The 20154-nt window shown below is 39.6% G+C and overlaps 1 protein-coding gene across 2 annotated transcripts in view; it reads left to right on the top strand.

The window, feature by feature from the left end:
• Positions 1-20154, top strand: part of RPTOR (regulatory associated protein of MTOR complex 1) — a 327700-nt gene that overhangs the window by 38412 nt on the left and 269134 nt on the right. For both annotated transcript variants that reach the window (XM_082212377.1, XM_082212376.1), the window contains exon 3: positions 4610-4692. In XM_082212377.1, coding sequence (XP_082068503.1) covers positions 4610-4692 — 83 coding nt within the window. The remainder of the gene's footprint in view (positions 1-4609; positions 4693-20154) is intronic.

The following is a 20154-nucleotide window of genomic DNA, read 5'->3' as shown; positions in this document are numbered from 1 at the left end:
TTATTTCTTAGAAATAAGTGCACTGAGTATAGGAAATAATTGTGAGGAGTCATGCTTTTCCATTTGACTCAGCATGCTGGCATTCCCAACTAGCTGAGAAGACATCACACTTTTATAATCATTTCTTGCCTGCATTTCATACTGGGGTACTTTCCACTTGCTTGCTCAGTCTGATTTGTAAGTAGCAGAGGACCAGGAAAACCCAGGCATGATTTTTCCAATGTCCAGGAGAGCCTGAACTTGTTTTGCTCCAATCTGCTGCTTACTGGCCAGAGCAGCAGAGAGCTACAGAAATATTTAGGATTTCCTGCTGTAGCACTGCTAAGAAGATGGAAGTGTTGAAAGAAGTAACACTTTGCATCTCCTTCCCCACACATGCAGCACAGCAAGCCACTGAAAGATGAATAGTGAGAAGTGATACAGCCTTTCCCCCTGCACTCTGTGTTCTAGACTCTTCTGCATATTGAGTAACTGGGAGGTAGAAGGAAGGAAGGGGCTTTGCATCCCTGCAGTGAAACAATGCATGAATTGAGCATTCCCTGTTTTGTCACCTGGTACCACTGTGTGTGATATTTATATATGTGAGCCCCACACAATTTATACTTTTTAAAAAACACAGTGATATTTTAATAGCCACTAAGTAATGTTTTTGCACTCTTCTCCTTTTGCTGTGCCTTAAATCTGTCTCCCTGGGATTAAAACTGGAGTGAACAAAATGCGGTTATGTTTTGAAGGTTGAGTGAAGAATAGGTGTGCATATCTTCTGTAATTTGCCTTGAATGAGCTTTGAAGCACTAGTACATTCATTTTTGAGAAGATACGGTTGTTAGGTGTACTGCTTTCACTCCAGATAATAGACAGTGTTCCTGTAATATTTCCTATCTTCTCTTAGAAAAATGACACCTGTCTCTTATTTTGGTTTTGCTTTATGACCTGGCATTAAATGTCACAATAAGTGTGTAGAAAATGTCATTAAGAAAGATGAATGCCCTGTAGCATTCAAAGGGGGGGGGGGGAATCTGTTTATAGCAGTAGTGTAAATGAGTTGAATACTGAATAGAAGCAATGTAATTCAACTGAAATCTCTCTGTTTATACACTGCCTAATGGAGGCAGTGCATCAAAACAAGGCAGGAAATGTGACATGGTTTGTTACAGTCCCTAGAATGGACTAACTGTAAAATAATACTGTTCTTTCCCCCTAAATGTGACCCAAATGCCACAATGCATCATTAAGAGTTAATTTTAGCAAAAGGGAAAACAGCAATCCCAGGACAGTTACTTCTCCACTGGGTCTGGAAACCATGCCAGCCAGTAATAATGATGTATAGGTAAAAGAGATGCGGGTGGCGCTGTGGTCTAAACCACTGAGCATCTTGGACTTGCCAATCAGAAGGTTGGTGGTTCAAATCGCCATGACAGAGTGAGCTGCTGTTGCTGTGTCCCAGCTCCTACCAACCTACCAGTTTGAAAGCACGCCATTGTGAGTAGATAAATAGGTACTACTGTGGCGGGAAGGCAAACAGCATTTCCGTGCACTCTAGCTTCCGTCACAATGTTCTGTTGCACCAGAAGCTGTTTAGTCATGCTGGCCACATGACCTGGAAAGCTGTCTGTAGACAAACGCCACCTCCCTTGGCCTGAAAGCGAAATGAGCGCCACAACCCCATAGTCACCTTTGACTGGACTTAACCATTCAGGGGTCCTTTACCTTTACCTTTAATGATGTATGACTAAACACTTGATGAAGATAGCATTTCATGTCTGGGTAAGAGCAGATACAATGCATTTATTATTTCAGTACAATAAAATTGATGGTAAAGGAATCCCGTATAACCAGAACACATGTTCTGAGGCTAACAAGAACTAGCCTTTCCATTGGAGCCTTGGAGGTTCTGGCCCTTCTTAAGCAGCTGTTCTTTTGAGTAGCCATGGCAAGAACTACACAACAGCTGTCTATTTTTTTATTATCCCCTTCATTTTCCTTTTGATTTTGCCAGTGGCACTGCTTTCTATTTCTCCAATCTTTTCAGTCATTTGTCTGAAGTGAGCTCTTACCACTACTTTTCTTTGCTATTGGTGCTTTTGCTGGATCCTTCCTGGGCATTTTAGTGGGTCTGAAAGGATGCATGAGAAAACATCAGAGTTAAGCAACTGGAAGATGTGCTTGATAATCACTTCTGGGTCACCTTGGAGGTCTACTACAAGGGCATAGAGCAGGCTATTCCAACATTTTGATTCTGAATGTGTAACCCGAGAAACAGTGTTCCATAGTGCAACTTGCTTATCTAGACAAAATGCCAACTGCCTGAAAGTATTTGCCTCTTGATGAGAGTCACAACTGTCCTGTGAGGTAAGTTTAGACTGAGAGACAGTGACTGGTCAGAGTTCACTCCATGAATTTAGAAACCATGCTGGTGATTGGGAGATACAGTATTAAACTGTATTAAGCTACTACATTTATGGATGAAAAATGTTTTCATGAAGAATGAGATTGGCTCAGCTGAGCATTGTGTTGATTGTGTAGGTTACTGATTTGGGTGTTACCTTTGTGTCAAGTCCAAAGCCAGCTTTAAAAGCATTGACTAATAGGAGGCTTCAGAAAGCAAGAATTCTTTATAGTATTTTTTGTAAAAAAATTGAATAGGGAATATTTCTAACCCATTCTTAGTTCTTTTCACCTTAGAGCTATTGCTTCACCAGTTGATACTAGAGTTATTCTTTTTGTCCATAGTGTCAGGTGGGTTCCATTAAGCATGCAAATGTTCCTTTGGCATTCCACAAGGACATGATTCTTCCCTGGGTGGACTTGCACTGTAACTCATTAGTCTCTCTTTGCATGCATTTTTTACAAATTAATCTTGGTGCTTCAGGGAGTAATTTGGAAATGACCCAGTTTTTCAGCCCTAGCTTTGCCAAAAGCATGGTACTGTATTGGAAGGATGCTTTTAGCTCGGTTCTTAAAGAATGAGAAGGGCCTTCTGAGGAAGATACAGGCAGTTAAGTGGGGAGATGTAAGCTTTTGTCTGAATTGTGTATTCTGAGTGTCAGGAGACAAAAATGCTAGCTTACCCATCTTCTGCTTAAAAATAGGTGAGAACTTTTCATGTTGGTTTTTAGTGTTGTGGGGCAATATTCTTCTCCCCCAAATGGGGAAGCCTGTTCCTTCAATATAGGTACAGCTAGGGCTCAACACATGAGTGAATGCAAGCAGCTGAATTCCCTTTGGCTTACATTAGCAACATCTGGAAATGACTGTATCTGTTGTCTCATTGGCAATTGATGGTGCTGGCTGAGGCTGATGCAAGTTGGGAGTTAACAGCATCTGGAGGGCAACAAGTTGATTGCAGAATTCTGAGGAATTGCTATTACTGGAAATCATTACATCCTCCCCAGCTTCAGCAGTTTTTCTCCATAACTGTGTTGAGAACTTCTTTTTGTGAGTGTTCCTTTATTGAAAAGGGGGATCCATAAATGTTCAGAATACTAAATTCTACTCTGATACTCAATTCTGTGTTTGAACTGCACTAGCTTTGATTACAACTGACCACATACTTCTCCAGAAACCTCTGTTTTGATAAAAGATGAGCAGAGCAGCAGAAGGGATTACTTTTTCTTTGTGTGTCTTTTGGAATATTTTGATTTGGTCTTGGAAAAGCATTTGCCATTTACCTATCCGTTCTTTCCTTATTTTGAAAATAAATAAATCAGCTACTAGAATAAAAATGCTAATGACTTCTGTTGGTGATCCTCATGCCTATCAAAATCCTGATGTTCTGAAGCTGTAGTGCTGAAATATAATTTACTGTATCTCACTGCACTAAACCCTGATTGTTAGAGAACCTCAAATACAGCTTTTCAGAAGTTTTAAGCAGAGAGCACTGCTGTGTGATGATGGGCATTAGCTTTTTATCTGTGAAAAATCCTCTATTTGAGCTGAGCTTGATGGAAATTAGGGAGACAGCCACCTTGATAACTTTATGCTTCCCATGGGAAGACAGCTATGACCTGCTGGTCTGGATTGTGGAGATCTCTCTCTCTCTCTCTCTCTCTCTCTCTCACACACACACACACACACGTACGTTGTTGCTGTCTAATAACAGTACCACGAAAAATATACTACATGGCCACATCATAATCTCATTTCACAGAAATCACTTAGAAGGTACCTGCACATTTTATCCCGTAACTTCCTTTCTAGGGGGGCTATATACTTGTTTTTACTTAAGTAAGCTTTCATGGGTGCCATGGCACCTTGCTGGGTTGATTACCTCTGTTTTAAGGTAGCAGTCTTCAGTTGGCTGGGACAGGGCAAGACTGGTGGAAATGCTAAGCATGTTAGTGTCTCTGCACCAAGCTCCCTTTCTATCAGTGTCCTAAAGGAAGCAGCTGTCTCATGCTCCAGGGCCTTTTATCCAGAATTTATGCAAATTGCCTGGTTTGCTATGTTACATCCTTGGAGATTGCACAAGGTTGGTGCAAAGTAACGTTGTGGGCTATAATCTGTATTCAAATACCCTTCCCTCCATACACATTTGGCTGAAGTAGAAAATATGTGAATATTCTTGAGGAACTGATCAAAAGTCTCATGATTCTTTTATGTGTTTTAGATCCTCTGTCAATGGGGCCACAGAAAGCTTTGGAAACTATTGGTGCAAATCTGCAGAAACAGTATGAAAACTGGCAACCAAGGGTAAGTATAATTTTTGTGTTAGAGAGGAGTTCTATGCCTCCTTTTTCCAATCAATTGTGTGTACTACTTGTACTACATGAAAAAACCCTGGTTTCAGCTTGGAGTATGGAACATCCCTTATATAACTTAATGACTTGCCAATATTCATAACTTGTCTGTCCATTCGTGTGGATAGAACCTTGCAAGTTCTCAAAAGCTATTAGGCTTTGGTTGGGTGAATGTACTTTGAAACAGGAATAATTTTCAGTCAAGATTTTTATACTGCCATTTGTATTCAACATGGCTCCCACCGATATAACTTTCTGAGTAGTTGGAATTCAGTAGTTAGTTTCTGTGTAGGTTGGGGTCTTTTCTGCACCATCAGTTTTTTGGTGAATTTCTGCAATCTTGACTGGCTCAACTATGCTGTTTATGTCTGTTAGACTTTAGATTTATGGTACGGTAATTTCCAGAAACAGAGATTACACTAGCTTCTTTCCATGGAAGTGGCAATTTGTGTAATGCCCCCACGGCTTTGGAAGTTTTAATTATGGTAGCAAAACCATGCTCAGTGAGCTTAAAATTGTTGTACCCGTGTGGGCATCTGCTACTTACAAACGTCTTCTCATATGGAAAGATTATCACCCAGTTCCATTTTTGTTGTTGTTGTGCTCCATAAACATTATATGTCTGAAGCTGGCACATTCAGTTTCTGTACAAAATAATCATTTCAAGTAATTCTGTTCATAAATATTCAGGGGGCACAGTCACTCTTTAAGTACAGTGGTACCTCTGGTTACATAGTTAATTCGTTCCGGAGGTCCGTTCTTAACCTGAAACTATTCTTAACCTGAAGCACCACTTTAGTTAATGGGGCCTCCCATTGCTGCTGCGCTGCCACCACACGATTTCTGATCTCACCCAGAAGCAAAGTTCTTAACCCGAGCTAATATTTCTGGGTTAGCGGAGTCTGTAACTTGAAGTGTATGTAACCCGAGGTACCACTGTACTGTGACCACATATTGGGGATGGAAGATGTGAGCAGACTTCACATGCTCTGTCTATATCATTTTTCTGGCTTTGGTACATTTTGAAGATTCTTGATACATTGGTGACTTAAATTCAAAATCTTTAGGTTACTTAATTCTGAATCCTGCAGGCTGAGCTCATTGTTTTTAAATGTACATGCATGGGTTCAAGCTACTCTCACCATGCTGGTGTGTGTGTCTGTTGTGTGTGAGTGAACGTCCTGGTGAAAGTACCTGCAAGCTTGGAGCAAAAACTCCTTTGCACAATTAAGACAACACAATACTTTCCGTATATGGAATGTGCGCTGTGCTTTATCACACATAGTGGTGGTTCAGGTACAAAGCTATGAGAACTGATGTACACAATGGTCACTAGGACCATCAATCCTTTGAACACCCTTGTAACCTGAGTTCCATCTGGGACTGCCCTATTGTGCACAAAACTGGAGTATGTCTTTGGCTCTTTTCTTTCCTCTCTTTTGTGTGTGGCAGTTCATGACTTCTTGGTTTGAGGAAAACCATAGTTTGCTCTTTTGTCTGAGCCATGAAAGTATGGTTTGTAACTTGTGACCAAATGGGATTAAACTGTTAAATATAGTTTGCTCAAATCAGGAAAATGAATAGGGCATCTCCATGTGTGAGGAAGGCTAAAGGATTGTGTGAGAGGTAGGTTCAATCCAGGTTTGGGAATACAATACCAAACTATGGTTTGATGTTGCTTCTGAACCCTTGGCTTAGGTTTAAAGCCATTTTACTGTTGAACCTAATTCTGCGTGTGCATATTCTACAGCCTGAGGTTTCCGCGTGCTTTGTGTGTTTTTCTGCCAGTTGCATAAGATTTGGTAGACTATTTTTCTTTTCTTTTAAAAATCTTTATGAAACAAATGTAACAAGAAAGTATTCAAAAAAATAACTACAAGAAAAATACACAATAATAAAAAGGGGGGAAATCTTATCTATAATCTCACAAACCTTTCAAACTCCAAGGCTCTTTTTTATTCCTCCATTTTTCACCTTCAGTATTCTGATCAGTAACTGTGTTTTGGATTTCACATGCATTGTTGATTGTCAAGAGAACTCCTGTGTTTCTGTTCTGTTGAACTTACAGTATTATTGTCACATGTGCAAATACAGATAGCAATCTTCTCTGCCTGAAATCTTGATCACTGGACAGCTGTAGGGTATGCTCCAGAATTTTGAAAACCATCTTAGTATTCTTTTCCTTTCCCAAGCAGGGAGCTCAGATGAGAACTAGCTTGTCCTGGCTATAGCAATACCTTTAGGTAAATTTATTCCTAGTCATTCTACTTTCAAGTGAAATTGGTTACACAGAGACAGGTGGCTGTTTCATCATTAATTTATTTGTTCCCGTATAATTTATAAAATCAATAAGGATAATAAATTGCCACAGCAAGCGTTTTCTTTGGTAACATGAGCTCAGAGCAGAGAGAGGCAGCATCTCTTTCTGAGCAGTTCAGAATAAAATCTTCGTTGAAGCTGATTAGTTATCAGAACAGATTTAAATATGGATTTAATATCCTTGTGATGGTATGAATATTAAAGCGTGGGATGTGAATTGCTTCAGAAGCGTGCTAAAGTCAGGAGAGAGAGCTACGGGCATTAGCTTTGCATATAACTTGGCTTCTCTGGTTGAAAAGGATCTTGTGTAGCAGGGTTGATAAACTCAGTTTTACAGTACTTTGACCACAGCCTGTTGAGGAATGATGGTTCTCTTTGACCATGCATTGACTTCAGAGAATCTCAACACAACAGGGATGAGCACCCTGTCCTTACCATGCCCTTTCTAGCCTAGATCTGGGAAGGAAAGTAGGAACTTGTTTATATAGTTTCCCCAGATTATGAATGTTTGAGGACCGGGACATTTGCAGGGAAACCAAAATGCTTGTTTACAAAGCTATTGTACTACCAACCTTACTGTATGCTTGTGAAACATGGACCACTTATACAGTGGTACCTTGGGTTAAGAACTTAATTCGTTCCGGAGGTCCATTCTTAACTTGAAACTGTTCTTAACATGAGGTACCACTTTAGCTAATGGAGCCTCCCTCCGCTGCCCCACCGCCACCGTGCAATTTCTGTTCTCATCCTGAAGCAAAGTTCTTAACCCGAGGTACTATTTCTGGGTTAGCAGAGTCTGTAACTTGAAGCATCTGTAACCTGAAGTGTCTGTAACCTGAGGTACCACTGTAAATACCATCTACAGCTCCTCGAAAAATTCCATCAATGGTTTCTCTAAAAAAAATTACACATCACTTGAGAAGACAGGCGAACTAATACCAGTGTACTGGAAGAAGCAAAGATCACCAGTGTTGAAGCAATGATTCTTCAACATCAGCTTCATTGGACTGGTCATGTTGTGCGGATGCCTGATTATCATCTTCCAAAGCAACTACTGTATTCCAAACTTAAAAATGGAAAGCGTAATGTTGGTGGTCAACAAAAGAGGTTTAAAGACTGTCTCAAGGTAAATCTAAAAAAATGTAGTATAAACACACACAAATGGGAAACACTTGCCTGCTAGCACTACAATTGGAGAACAGCCTTTACCAAAGGTGTCATATGGGCTTTGAAGACACTCGAACTCAGGACACAAGACAGAAACGTGCTAAGAAGAAGCTCCTCCCCAATGTGGAAGGACATGTGGATCCAGAATTGGCCTCCACAGTCACTTATGGACTCATTGTTAAAACCGTGTTTATGGAAAACAGTCTTATTCAGCTACGAGTGATCGCCGAAGAGGAAGAAGTAACTCAGTGTGTTGTTGCTAGTAACACTACACCACTCCTGCTTGAGGAAGGGTCACAGTTGCTGGGGGGCACAAATTTTGGGTAACTTCCAAGGGTAAATTTGCATGTGTCGTGTTCTGAGCACTCTCAGTGACTGCTGTCTTGTTACTGTAATTAAATCTCCATATTAAGGAGATCCTGAGCCAAGAACCACTCTGGATCAGAACTTAGGAGAAAACGTTATCGGGATAACTAAGGAATCTGCAAATTAAATTTGCATTATATTGGCATGATTATGTACATTTGCTTGTTTCTTTTCTGCTTCTGATTTAGAATTACCGTAAATCCTGTGTTTAGGGAGCAGTGACTTATGCTTCCATTGGCACCTGAATCAGTTTCTAGCCGTTTTATATTTAAATAATTACAGGATTGGCATCTGGGGCCAACCACCTAATTGTTTATTAAGAATAATTATGTCCTGCCTTTCCAATAGAATGCTGCTCAAGACAGCTAACAATAAAAACAAGCTCAAAATACAAGCTGAAATGTAAATAAAAGCATGAAAAATAACCTTAAAAATAAGCGCCAAGAAAATAAACAGCACAAGTCCAAGTTGTACCACAGCAAGACTCTATGACTGCCTATAGCATGCTTTCTAAAATCTTTGCTGTCTCCTCTGTGTCTGCCTTCCATTTGTGGATGTAAATACAGTAGTGACACCAGATGATTTTTCCAAGATATTTATCAGTTGTCCTGCCAACAGAAAGAAAATGGAACAAAGGAGATTAATCTTTCCGGGGTGTGAAGTTAATAAATGTTATATTAAAAAGTCAGCATAAAGGCATAGCAGCATTTTTCTGATATTCTGCTGACCAAGTATGCATTTTGTTAGAATAAAACCCAAAATCTAAAGAAGCTACAGGAAATGTAGTGTGTTTGTTAACAAAATGTGTTGATGCAAAATCAACAAGCTGAACTAATATGTTTTCTTTTGAAGAGATTAAAAATGGGCTGCCCTATAAGTGAAATCTTCAACTGTATCAAACAGTTCACTTATTTTGATACCCAAAAGTACAGTGGTACCCCGGGTTAAGAACTTAATTCATTCTGGAGGTCTGTTCTTAACCTGAAGTACCACTTTAGCTAATGGGGCCTTCTGCTGCTGCCATGCCGCCGCCGCGCCATTTCTGTTCTCATCCTGAAGCAAAGTTCTTAACCCGAAGTACTATTTCTGGGTTAGCGGAGTCTGTAATCTTAAGCGTAGTAACCTGAAGCATCTGTAACCCGAGGTACCACCGTAGTGCCTTTAGGGAGGACAAAAATATTCCCCTAATTTGCTATTTTAGCAGCCTTTTATTTTAAACCAGGTCAGTCAACTCCTACAAATAATAGTTTATGGGATCATGTGGTGAGGATATAGGAGGCGCCATACATTCAGGTTTGCCTACGTGGTAGGTAACGCAAGGCCAATTGAGAGCAAGAGCAATGCTTCTTGAATCAGCATCGCATTCCCTTTGTAGCACCCCGCCACCCCCAATCACAGGTTTGATGCCTTTTGCTGCTACTGAAATGTTTTGCAAAAAGGTACCCTGTTTTAGTTAAGTCCTAGTTAATTCTTCATACTGGCATTTCCTTCTTTCAGCATGATAACTTGTTTACTGTAATTGTTTTGAAATTGTTCAGTTATGGCTCAGTTTTGGATTCTTTAATTTTTTGAGGGTTCTTTTTTATTTATCTGTATTTTAAACATAAAAACTAACCACTTTTCACAGTTGTTATCATTTTCTGATGGCCTCCCCCCCCCCAAGAAAGAAAGTAGGAAATAAAAGAACAAGATGAGCCATTAGTTTCTGTTTTGATGCATTTGGAAAGTTGCTCGAGGCTGCAGTCTCATACATACTTCCCTGGAAGTGCACCCCACTGAACTCGGTGGGGCATACTTTTGAGTAGACATGTGTGAGATTGTGTTATAGTGATAAAAAAGGAAAGCAGAACTGAATAAGCCACTAGGTTAAAAACAAGCAAACCAGTGACTTTTTTAAAACAACAATGTGAATTCAAGGGGAGATTCGGTTTAAATACAAGCTTGATTGCATAACCATGTATCAGTGACATACTTTTTTGCATAAGAAGATAAACCATAATAAAATGTTGGTTTCTTCAGTTTTGAAACACTCTTGTTGGGTATAATGGAAGTACTGAAGATAAAAGGAAAGGGTTGATACCTTCTCACTTCCACTCAAATTATTTCTGTCCAGATACAGCAGACCTGGCAATTTCTGCTGGCATATTTGGACAAATATATAGCTAGGAAACGTAATTTCTGTAAATACCTTTGTTGTAAGATTGTTGATTTCCTTAGTGGTAACATCTATGAGAGCATGAAAGGCCACAATGGTTTTTACGAGTAAAATTGCAATGATACCACATTACTGCACATACTGATGAGTCATGCAGTTTCTCGTATCCATGCTACGTGCCATTCTAGAGCCCTTCTCTTTTCAGCAGTAACAAGAATAATGAATCCCGTGGAACACAGCCTATTGGCTGGCTGACATGAGGCTTTAACACAGCATGTGGAACCTAAGGTATAGTAAAACCTCAGGGCACAACGAAAACAAACGAGTCTCTCTGCTGTTTAATGACAGAGCCCATGGAATTGGGGGAAGAGGGTGGGTTGGGGAGGGGAGTTGGCTTCGGGTAGCAGCAGGTACTCTGCGTGTGGGCAGACCTCATGCTGCCTTGTATAGTTTGTACAAAACATGAGGCAATTACCGAGCTCAGATGTTTTGTGTGCAAGATACTTGGTTTGTAGCGGTAAATCACTGCCCTTTGAAACATTGCAAAGCTGAACACGTACTACTTGATTGCATTCAGCCAGCTTTTGAGTTTTTCCTGCAGTAATAAAGAGAGGTTGCTGGGCTATCTGCAATAAAACAATAGGAGAATGATTGAATCTCCTAGACCTTTGCTGTAAATACTAATAGACCTACTTTGGTTGTGATTCCTCCCACCCCCACCGCCCCCAGACACTTGCTTAAATGGTCAATGAGGCTGAAGAGAATCACATGCCAGGGCACTGAAATAACCAGCCTAGGGTCAGAGCTTAGAAATAGTTTATCATGAATGCATGACAAGTATTGATTATTGGAAAATTGCTACTGAGTGTATGAGCTTTGTTGGAATAATTATCCAATAAGATGTGGAGTAATGAGGCTTCAGTGTTTAATGCAATCTTGCTTATAGGATTTGTTCAGTAAACGCATTAGTTGAAATATCTGCTTGGGTAAGTGCAAAGATTTTAGGAAGTAATTTTGGAGGGAATCTGAGAAACAATGTTGACAGTTTCCAAAACCAACTCTGCTCCATGCTTGAATGGGATGCCTCTTTAGTTTGTAACTACTTACACGTTCTCTAAAAATTACATATTTTTTCATGTTGCACAGCTATATAAATTCTTGTGCTGCAAGGGTGAAAAACGCTTCAACCTGTTTCATCTGCAGAATCATGCAGTTAAGTAAGCCATTTCTTACAAGGCTCAAATTATTATGGTTTATTGGGAAGCAGGTATAGAGGCTTAGAAAGTTCAAACAAATTAGAGTTCTGCAATCAAAACTCTTCAATGCGACACACACACACACACACACACACACACACACACACACACACACATATGAGAGACTATTTAGGAATACTAGTTGCCATGAAGGGACACTAATATCTGATAATCTTGGTTGAGAAGTTGTATACAGTGGTACCTTGGTTCTGAAACTTAATCCGTTCCGGAAGTCTGTTCCAAAACCAAAGCGTTCCAAAACCAAAGCACACTTTCCCATAGAAAGTAATGCAAAACGGATTAATCCATTCCAGACTTTTAAAAACAACCCCCAAAACAGCAAATTAACATGAATTTTACTATCTAACGAGACCATTGATCCATAAAATGAAAGCAATAATCAATGTACTGTACTATAAAATAAATAAGACAGTATTGTAGATGATAAAAATTAAAATTACTTTTTTTCCTTGCCTGCACTGATGATAGTCATTGTTTGGATGGGGGGCTTTTACCCATTTCCACAGTCACACAATCAATCAATCAATCAATCAATCATAAAACGAAGAACAAGTCACAGTCACAAAAACGGAAAAGCCACACAAACAAAAACACAAAAAATAGCAAAAACAAAAGCACCAAATATAAGCTCCAAATATCAGCTCAGAACACTGCAATCAGAAATGGAAGGCTTTGATTATAATGGGGGGGGGGAATTAGCAGCGCAACGGTGAAAATGGAAGCTTAGGAGCATGTTCGGCTTCCGAAGCAAAGTTCACAAACTGGAACATTGACTTCTGGGTTTGCAGCGTTCGAGTTCCAAGTTGTTCGGGAACTAAGCTGTTCGAAAACCGAGGTTACCACTGTATCCTCATTCCTGTGCAAAAGCCTTTAGAAGTAGGAAATGTACAAATAGGCTGAAGTCTGTTCCTCAGAACTAGCTACTTTTATGTCTGAGCAATGGAAATGCAATTGTAAGTAAAGGCCTAAAGCTATGTGACTACACTACCATCAAAGAAGCCCATGTATTACTGGACTGTGCTTGACCTTACTATATTTTGAGAGGTCCCTTTGTTTTGGTATTTCACATGGCTCACTGTATTTACCTGAATTTTTTGTTTGATCTAAAGAACACTGAAAGGTCATAGCGACATAATTTTAAATAAGGTAGAGAGGACCCATGTGGCTTCAGGGTATTAATTGTAGTAGAGAGCATAGCTTACTTTTTCCATTAGCAGTATGACATCTAGAGGTCAAGCAAAGCGCTGAAGTGTTTTATGAAACTACTTTTGGTATTGCACTGTTTTTGTGTTCAGGTATGTTTAATATGGAGGATTATGCAGCTCTGTCTACAGAAGATTGATTTGAGGAACAATTTGCAAGAAGAGGAAGATAGTCTAGTTTAAATTTAATGGGAGTAAATTACTATCGAAAGAAAAGATTGCCAAAGATAAAATAATAATAATAGGAAGTAGATTGGTTTTAATTTATGAAAACTTTCAATGTCCATTTAGCAATTTTCTCATAAGCGTCAACAAAATTATTAGCAAACAAGGTTGAAGACGAATCATCTTTTGGTTATATGAAATCATCAGTCAGGACTGACAGATTCAAAGCAGGTGGATCAATGAGATGACAGTACAGTGTTTTTCTAGTTATGCTGTACAATATAATAATTTAAGTCAGGATGCAGCTCCAGCTCCTATTTGAATGGCGCTCAGCCTTGTAAATGCATGGTAGTAACTAATGAAGCCCCGTGCTTAAGAGGCATCGCTTTTTTTTAGGCCAGCTAAAAGCAGGTATGTATGGTTGTACTGGAGCACTAACATAAAATATAGAATTGTCTTGAGCATTCAGTGGAGTCTAAGAGCACATACCCCTGGTTCAATCCTAGCCATCTCCAGGTAGAACTGGGAAGGAAGCCTGACTGTAACCCCCGAGTACCAATGTCATTCTGTGTAGAAAATACGGACAAAGATGGAACCAGTAGTCTTAATATAAGGCAGTTTCCTGTCTTCCCTGACATCCATTTTGACGCCTTTATCCAAGATTACAATATATTGTAGTACAATATATTCTACTAGATTGTAATTGTAGCATTACAATATATTTTACATTTTGTCTCAATATGCGTAGTTTGTTTCACTCTGATCTCAGCCCTCCACTTAGGTATCTGATTGCATTGTGCTTTATGTCTTTCCAGTCTCCCTTAAAAGTGGATGGATAGATTGAGGTGTAGCACGTCCTTGAAATGCAGAATATTATACACACAGCAATTTACATTTAAGCATTTCTGTGTTCCTTGATATAAACTGTGGCAACATCTCCTGCATTTTAGAGGCCAGGGCTTCCAGGTGGACTCTAGTCCTATTATTCCTTTCATAGAAATAAACCACTAGTCAACAGAGGCTGTTGATGAAGCTTTATTTTTGGCTTTTGCCAGTTTTGGTGAAGTCCATTCCAAGCCACATGTCTGCTTTGTTCCTTTAATAAATATTTTTTGGATGCAGTCATAATCCATTAGCATCTGTTGTATATATTTGCTGTTTGTTTCACTGGACTGTGGATTGTATTCATTGACCAGATGATAAACATAGCAGTCCGCTACAGCAAGGCAAAGATTCATGTGCATTATATATAAATGCTATGTTTGCAGCCTTCTGGTAGTAGTCTTTTAAATCCTGTATACTTGGAAGTTCCATTGAAGTGGGGCTTACTCTTAGATAAAATTTTGGTTTACCCAGTTTGCTTTTTGGGTAAATTGATACAAATTTTGTGTATTCACCGTTGCCTCATTAATGTGGGGAAATAGACTCTTGCTCTTGTCCCTCTAAATGCTAGAATAACCAAATGTCAGAAATAATGAATAAAATAGCATATCTTAATTTTAATAGATTAAGCTCTTTTTTTCATCAGCATATTTTTGTCAGTGCTGTTGTAAATTGTCTGTACACAGCAGTTTGGTTACGTTTTCTGAAAACCCTTATGTGTCTGAGGAATTGAGACACTGATTTATCTGAGGAATTGGGAACTTGCTGATTTATTTCCCGTATTGCAACAGTGTAATTGTTTACAAAAGTGTGAAAACAATTCTTGCTCCCGTATGCCCCTCCATCTGTAAACAGCCTAGTGCAATAAGAGAAGATGCTTTAGAAGGCATCCACGGGTCATGAAAGGTACTCCTGGAGCAATGGAGTCACATGGGAAATGAAGCACAGGAGCTGCTTGGCACAGTTGTGCTTTTACATGCCAGTGTTTCATTTCCAGTATTCTGGCTTTAGAGAACACCAGCATTTTCTCTGCAGCCAGTTGGAATTGAGTTAGAGTGCCTTGTTCCAAAAAACATTAGCTCCTCCTTCCATATTTTGGCAGTTTTAGCATGGAACCGTCAACAAAAGCTTCCCTGCTATAGATCTTTCCCAGGGTCATTGACAGGGAGCCAGATATCATCCCTGACTCTAGTTGTAATGGTTACTTCCTGGCTTCCTTTTCCCCTGGACTCTGAGCTTTCGCCTAGTTCGTGTTGTTTATGTATTTGTGACAAACTGCAAATGAGGTCGTGTAGCCAAAGGCAAAATTGTAGGCTGGATGGCACACAGTTTACATAATTCAGAATCTGGTGTGAAGTACTTTGCAGCATATGCTCATTAAATTTGTATGAAATTAGTTCCCCCCCTGCTTTTGGTTGATGATTTCACCCACCTTCAATTTCATTTTAACTCCTCATTATCCAAAATATTTTAACTGAATGATTCTATATAAATTCACTAATAGCAGGACCGGCCCACCCATGAGGCAAGGTGAGGCGACTGCCTCAGGTGGCAGGTTCCAAAATGTCTTGGGCCAGCCCTGACTAATAGGTTTAAATATCTCTCTAGCTTTAGCAATCTCCCTTCCTCGTTCCTACCAGTTTTGCCTTTGAATGACACTGTGGATGTTCTCACTGATCTAACTCTGATCCTAGAACATTCCCAATTCTCCCTAGTTCGATTGTTTTTATTTTATAAGAGTATTTTTAGGATACTTCTTAGGGCATAGCCCTTACAAAGACTACATTGCTGGCAGTATGTCTTTCTGAATATAGGTCAGGTTAATTTTCCACATTCTGGTATCTGTCATTACTAGACTGATTCAGTTCTCCACCCCAGAATCTGTAGCGCCTGGGAAGTGCTTTATGCAAAGGGTTGTTCTGATGTCTTGAAACACGTGGAGCAAGGTGATAAAGATTACTGTGACCCTTCTTTACATCCTTGGTGCTCTGTGGCAACAGTTGAAAAGCTGTACCGCTCCAGAATTTTCCCAAAGAACTTTTGGATCTGATTCCAGTGGTGGTAGTTAACCCAAGCACTGACCAGAAAGGTAATTCTCAGGTCTGCAGTGGGGACAAGGTGTTGTTAATCTAGCATGTGAACGAATGGGGCGCAGCAAACCACAGGATTGTGCTGAAGACCTACGTATTAATGTAAATGATGAATGGCTAGGCAACTTTTCTTTTGGAGACATTATAGGGATTTTGTCCCTCTTTTAATAAACTGAAACTGTATTCAGAAGTTGAATTTCCCTCTGGCAATGGAAAAAGTTTGAGACCTATTTATTACAAAGATTATCTAGCAGCTCCAAGAGCAAAGATTTAAAAATACCCTTAGTTTGTGATTTTATAACTAGGCTTGGAATATATGCACCAGCTTCTTGTTTGTCAGGGCTGACAGTGTGTGTATGTGTGAGTGGGTGGGTGACTAAATTAAGTGAACAGAACTTTTGTTTTTTTGAAATTCACTCCTTGTTTTTGGTTCAGCAGTTTCTAGAGTTCTTCATTTGTTTCTTTAGAACCGGAAAATATTATGGGGCATTTCATTATTTTATTGCTAATTGTTATAATGCTGTTGAGCAATCAGATTTCCTTTTTGTTAAGGTGGCCTGAACAATTTTAAAAATTAAGCAGCAGCAGTAAAATTTTGTGTGGCTCATAATCATATTGGTTAGTTACTTGTCTTTTATTTGCTAGCTTTTAAAGCATTGAAATAGCTGCTATTGGTGGTTATGGGCATTTAGAATGGTAAAAAAGCAGGGGCTCCTAAAAATCTATGCAAGATCTTATCAATAATAAAGGAGGATTAGGCTTTTAAAAAATACTTGGCACTACGGAAGTGGGCTTTGAGATTGATATTTCCTTGTTGGAGACAATTCAAAGTTGAACACACAACTATGCTACTAAGTATTCTTCTTCTTCTTTGGCAATCACTTGTAGCCGAGTAATATTGTCTTCCGTAAACACGGTTTTAACAATGGGTCCATAAGTGGCTGTGGAGGCCAATTCTGGATCCACACATCCTTCCACAGTGGGGACATTATAGCTTGCATTTTGCACCACCATCATCTTACTTGTATACTACCTTTCTCTGGTAAACCATGCTTAAGGTGACTCACAACAACACAGTGGTTGCATAATTCAAGAGGGGTGCAAGACACAACAAAATTTAAATACATCATGGTAGGCTAATGAAAACATCTACTTCAGGTGGTGCAATGGGTCAGTGTATCTGGCTGCTAACCAGAAGGTTTGTGGTTCACATCGTCCACCCAAGAAAGGTTGTGGTGTGAGCAGGATTCTTGCATTGCAGGGGATTGGACTTGACGATCCTCAGGGTCCCATCTCTACAATTTATATTAATAAATAAACAACAAAGTTAAACAATTCATAATGCGGTACAACAATAAAAATGCAAAACCACAACCCAGATAATAACAAAAATAATGCATCTCTAAAACTAAATCTTAACCCTAGCAGCAACTCCTGAACAATACACCCCCACCCCTGGTAGTCTCCCTGCTGTCGCTTCAGACACCTACCCACCCCCGTAAATCTTTAAAATTGTTAAATCATCTGAATGTGTGGCTTGACCTATTTTCAGATACAGGTTTCATGCTGCCACTGCAAAGTATGTAGAAAGGGAACTGACTGTCCACAGCTGAAAAGCCAATCCCATCTGTGCCTTGGTTTATTCTATGGTGTGGTGCTGGCTACTTTTAAGTGGTAGACGTCATATCCTTGATTTTGGAGGAGGGTGGCTAAAAATAAGTGTTTCACAATAAATAATTTTGATTAGAATTTTTAAAAAGTGTTGCATCCAATAGTGTTTGAAAGTATTTTGAGCCAGAGAAGACTTGCAGTAGTGGAACAGGGCTCCCTAATCGGATCATATATCTTGGTGTGTGTGTGTGTGTGTGTGTGTGTGTGTGTGTGTAAAATGGCCTTAGAAAGGATAGCATGCTATCACTTATTGTCACTCATAGCGGCATTTGTGGCCCCAGTCTGAATAATAATAATAATAGTAATACCAATTTGAACAATAACAATTTCATTATGTCCATCTGGCAGGGTTGCCCCAGCCAGTTAAATAGTTCATGGAATCTTTGGTGATTCCTGTCAAGCCTTTTTTTATTTTTATTTTGTCAGTTTGAGCAGTTACTAACCTGTAAATCAATATGGGAAAATTTATTAAAATAAGGTCCTTGGATCACTGTGTAACACTGCACATTTGTATTTGAACATGCACTTTTGTGAATATTGTTTTTTAAATTGCACAGTGCAGAAATTGGTTGGAATGAAATCAAAATGATCACATGCAAAATTGAAGTGGACTAGAAATAGGCACCTAGTGGTGAACTCAGCAGTCAGTGACTTACGTGTTTACAGGTAGGACGCACTGGACATCAGTTTTTGGGGAGAGGGAACAACAGTGTAAAAAGAGCGACTGCCTTAATGCCCTGGGGCTTCCCAGAAGCTGGTTGTTCTTAAGTTCTTTATTGGTACATTGAAATAGTGCCAAGTACCTGGCTAAAAACATAAATGTGTTTCCAGCACCAATAGCAGGACAGTGCCAGGTGGCTTTCTTTGGCAAAATGTTCCCTAACTGCAGAACAATAACATGAAATTACTGGCTCAGCACCTCTGCAGATCTTTTAATATGAGCCATGCATACTAACGACAGGCCTTTGCAGCTGTTTAATTTTTTACTTTTTCATTAGCCAGTCACTTTAATGATTGTCTGTATTGTTTTAATGGTGTTTTATGCCATAATGTTGTACACCACCCTGATATTTAATGGTATGGCAGTATAGAAATGCATTTATAAATAAAACTGAGTAGAATGACAAAAATTAGTTTGCAGCTAAATGGAGCATTTGTGCAGTCTATGAACATAATCCAAAATCTTTGCCCATGCAGCCCACAGGCACTACAGAACTACATCTGCTTAGGGAAAAGCAGGTTTATGTTTTGCTGACTATGAACATATACAGGGATACAAAGCACGATCACCCGATGCCTAAAGCTCAATTTTATCCACACTTATTTGGAAGTAAAAAGGGACGCGGGTGGCGCTGTGGGTTAAACCACAGAGCCTAGGACTTGCCGATCAGAAGGTCGGCGGTTCGAATCCTCGCGACGGGGTGAGCGCCCGTTGCTCGGTCCCTGCTCCTGCCGGCCTAGCAGTTCAAAAGCATGTCAAAAGTGCAAGTAGATAAATAGGTACCGCTCTGACGGGAAGGTAAACGGTGTTTCTGTGCGTTGCTCTGGTTTGCCAGAAGTGGCTTAGCCAGCATGACTAAGCTGTACGCCGGCTCCCTCGGTCAATAAAGCGAGATGAGCACCGCAACCCCAGAGTCGGTCACAACTGGACCTAATGGTCCGGGGTCCCTTTACCTTTACTATTTGGAAGTAAGGCCCACTGAAGAAAATTAGGCTTAATTTTTATTAAACATTCATAGGATTGTTTCCTGAACTTTCTGAAAGAAAGAGCCCAGAGACTAGCACATTTTCACATAGGATGCTATCTTATATATCACCAACATATAGAGTGCCCATATGTATGATCTTGCACTATTGATATTTACCTTTAAAATAGCATTTTTTCTGCAATCTATTCAATCCTTAAAATAAAAACAATTATCACTCTGCTAACCAAACACCATGACCATTGACTTTATATCTCATTGAGAAACAGTTCAGTAACTACAAATTCAGTAAGAAACCCACCATTATAAATAGATGACTTACTGTGTCATAATGTTTTATCTCAGAAGGCAGATATTTTCCCTGTGGTTCTTTTTTTTTTTGTATGCCTTTAAGATAATGTGATGCTCATGGTTC

Source organism: Podarcis vaucheri (assembly GCF_965113315.1).
Source record: "Podarcis vaucheri genome assembly, chromosome: 2".
Classification (NCBI taxonomy): Eukaryota; Metazoa; Chordata; class Lepidosauria; order Squamata; family Lacertidae; genus Podarcis; species Podarcis vaucheri.
This window is presented reverse-complemented; position numbering and strand designations above follow the sequence as displayed.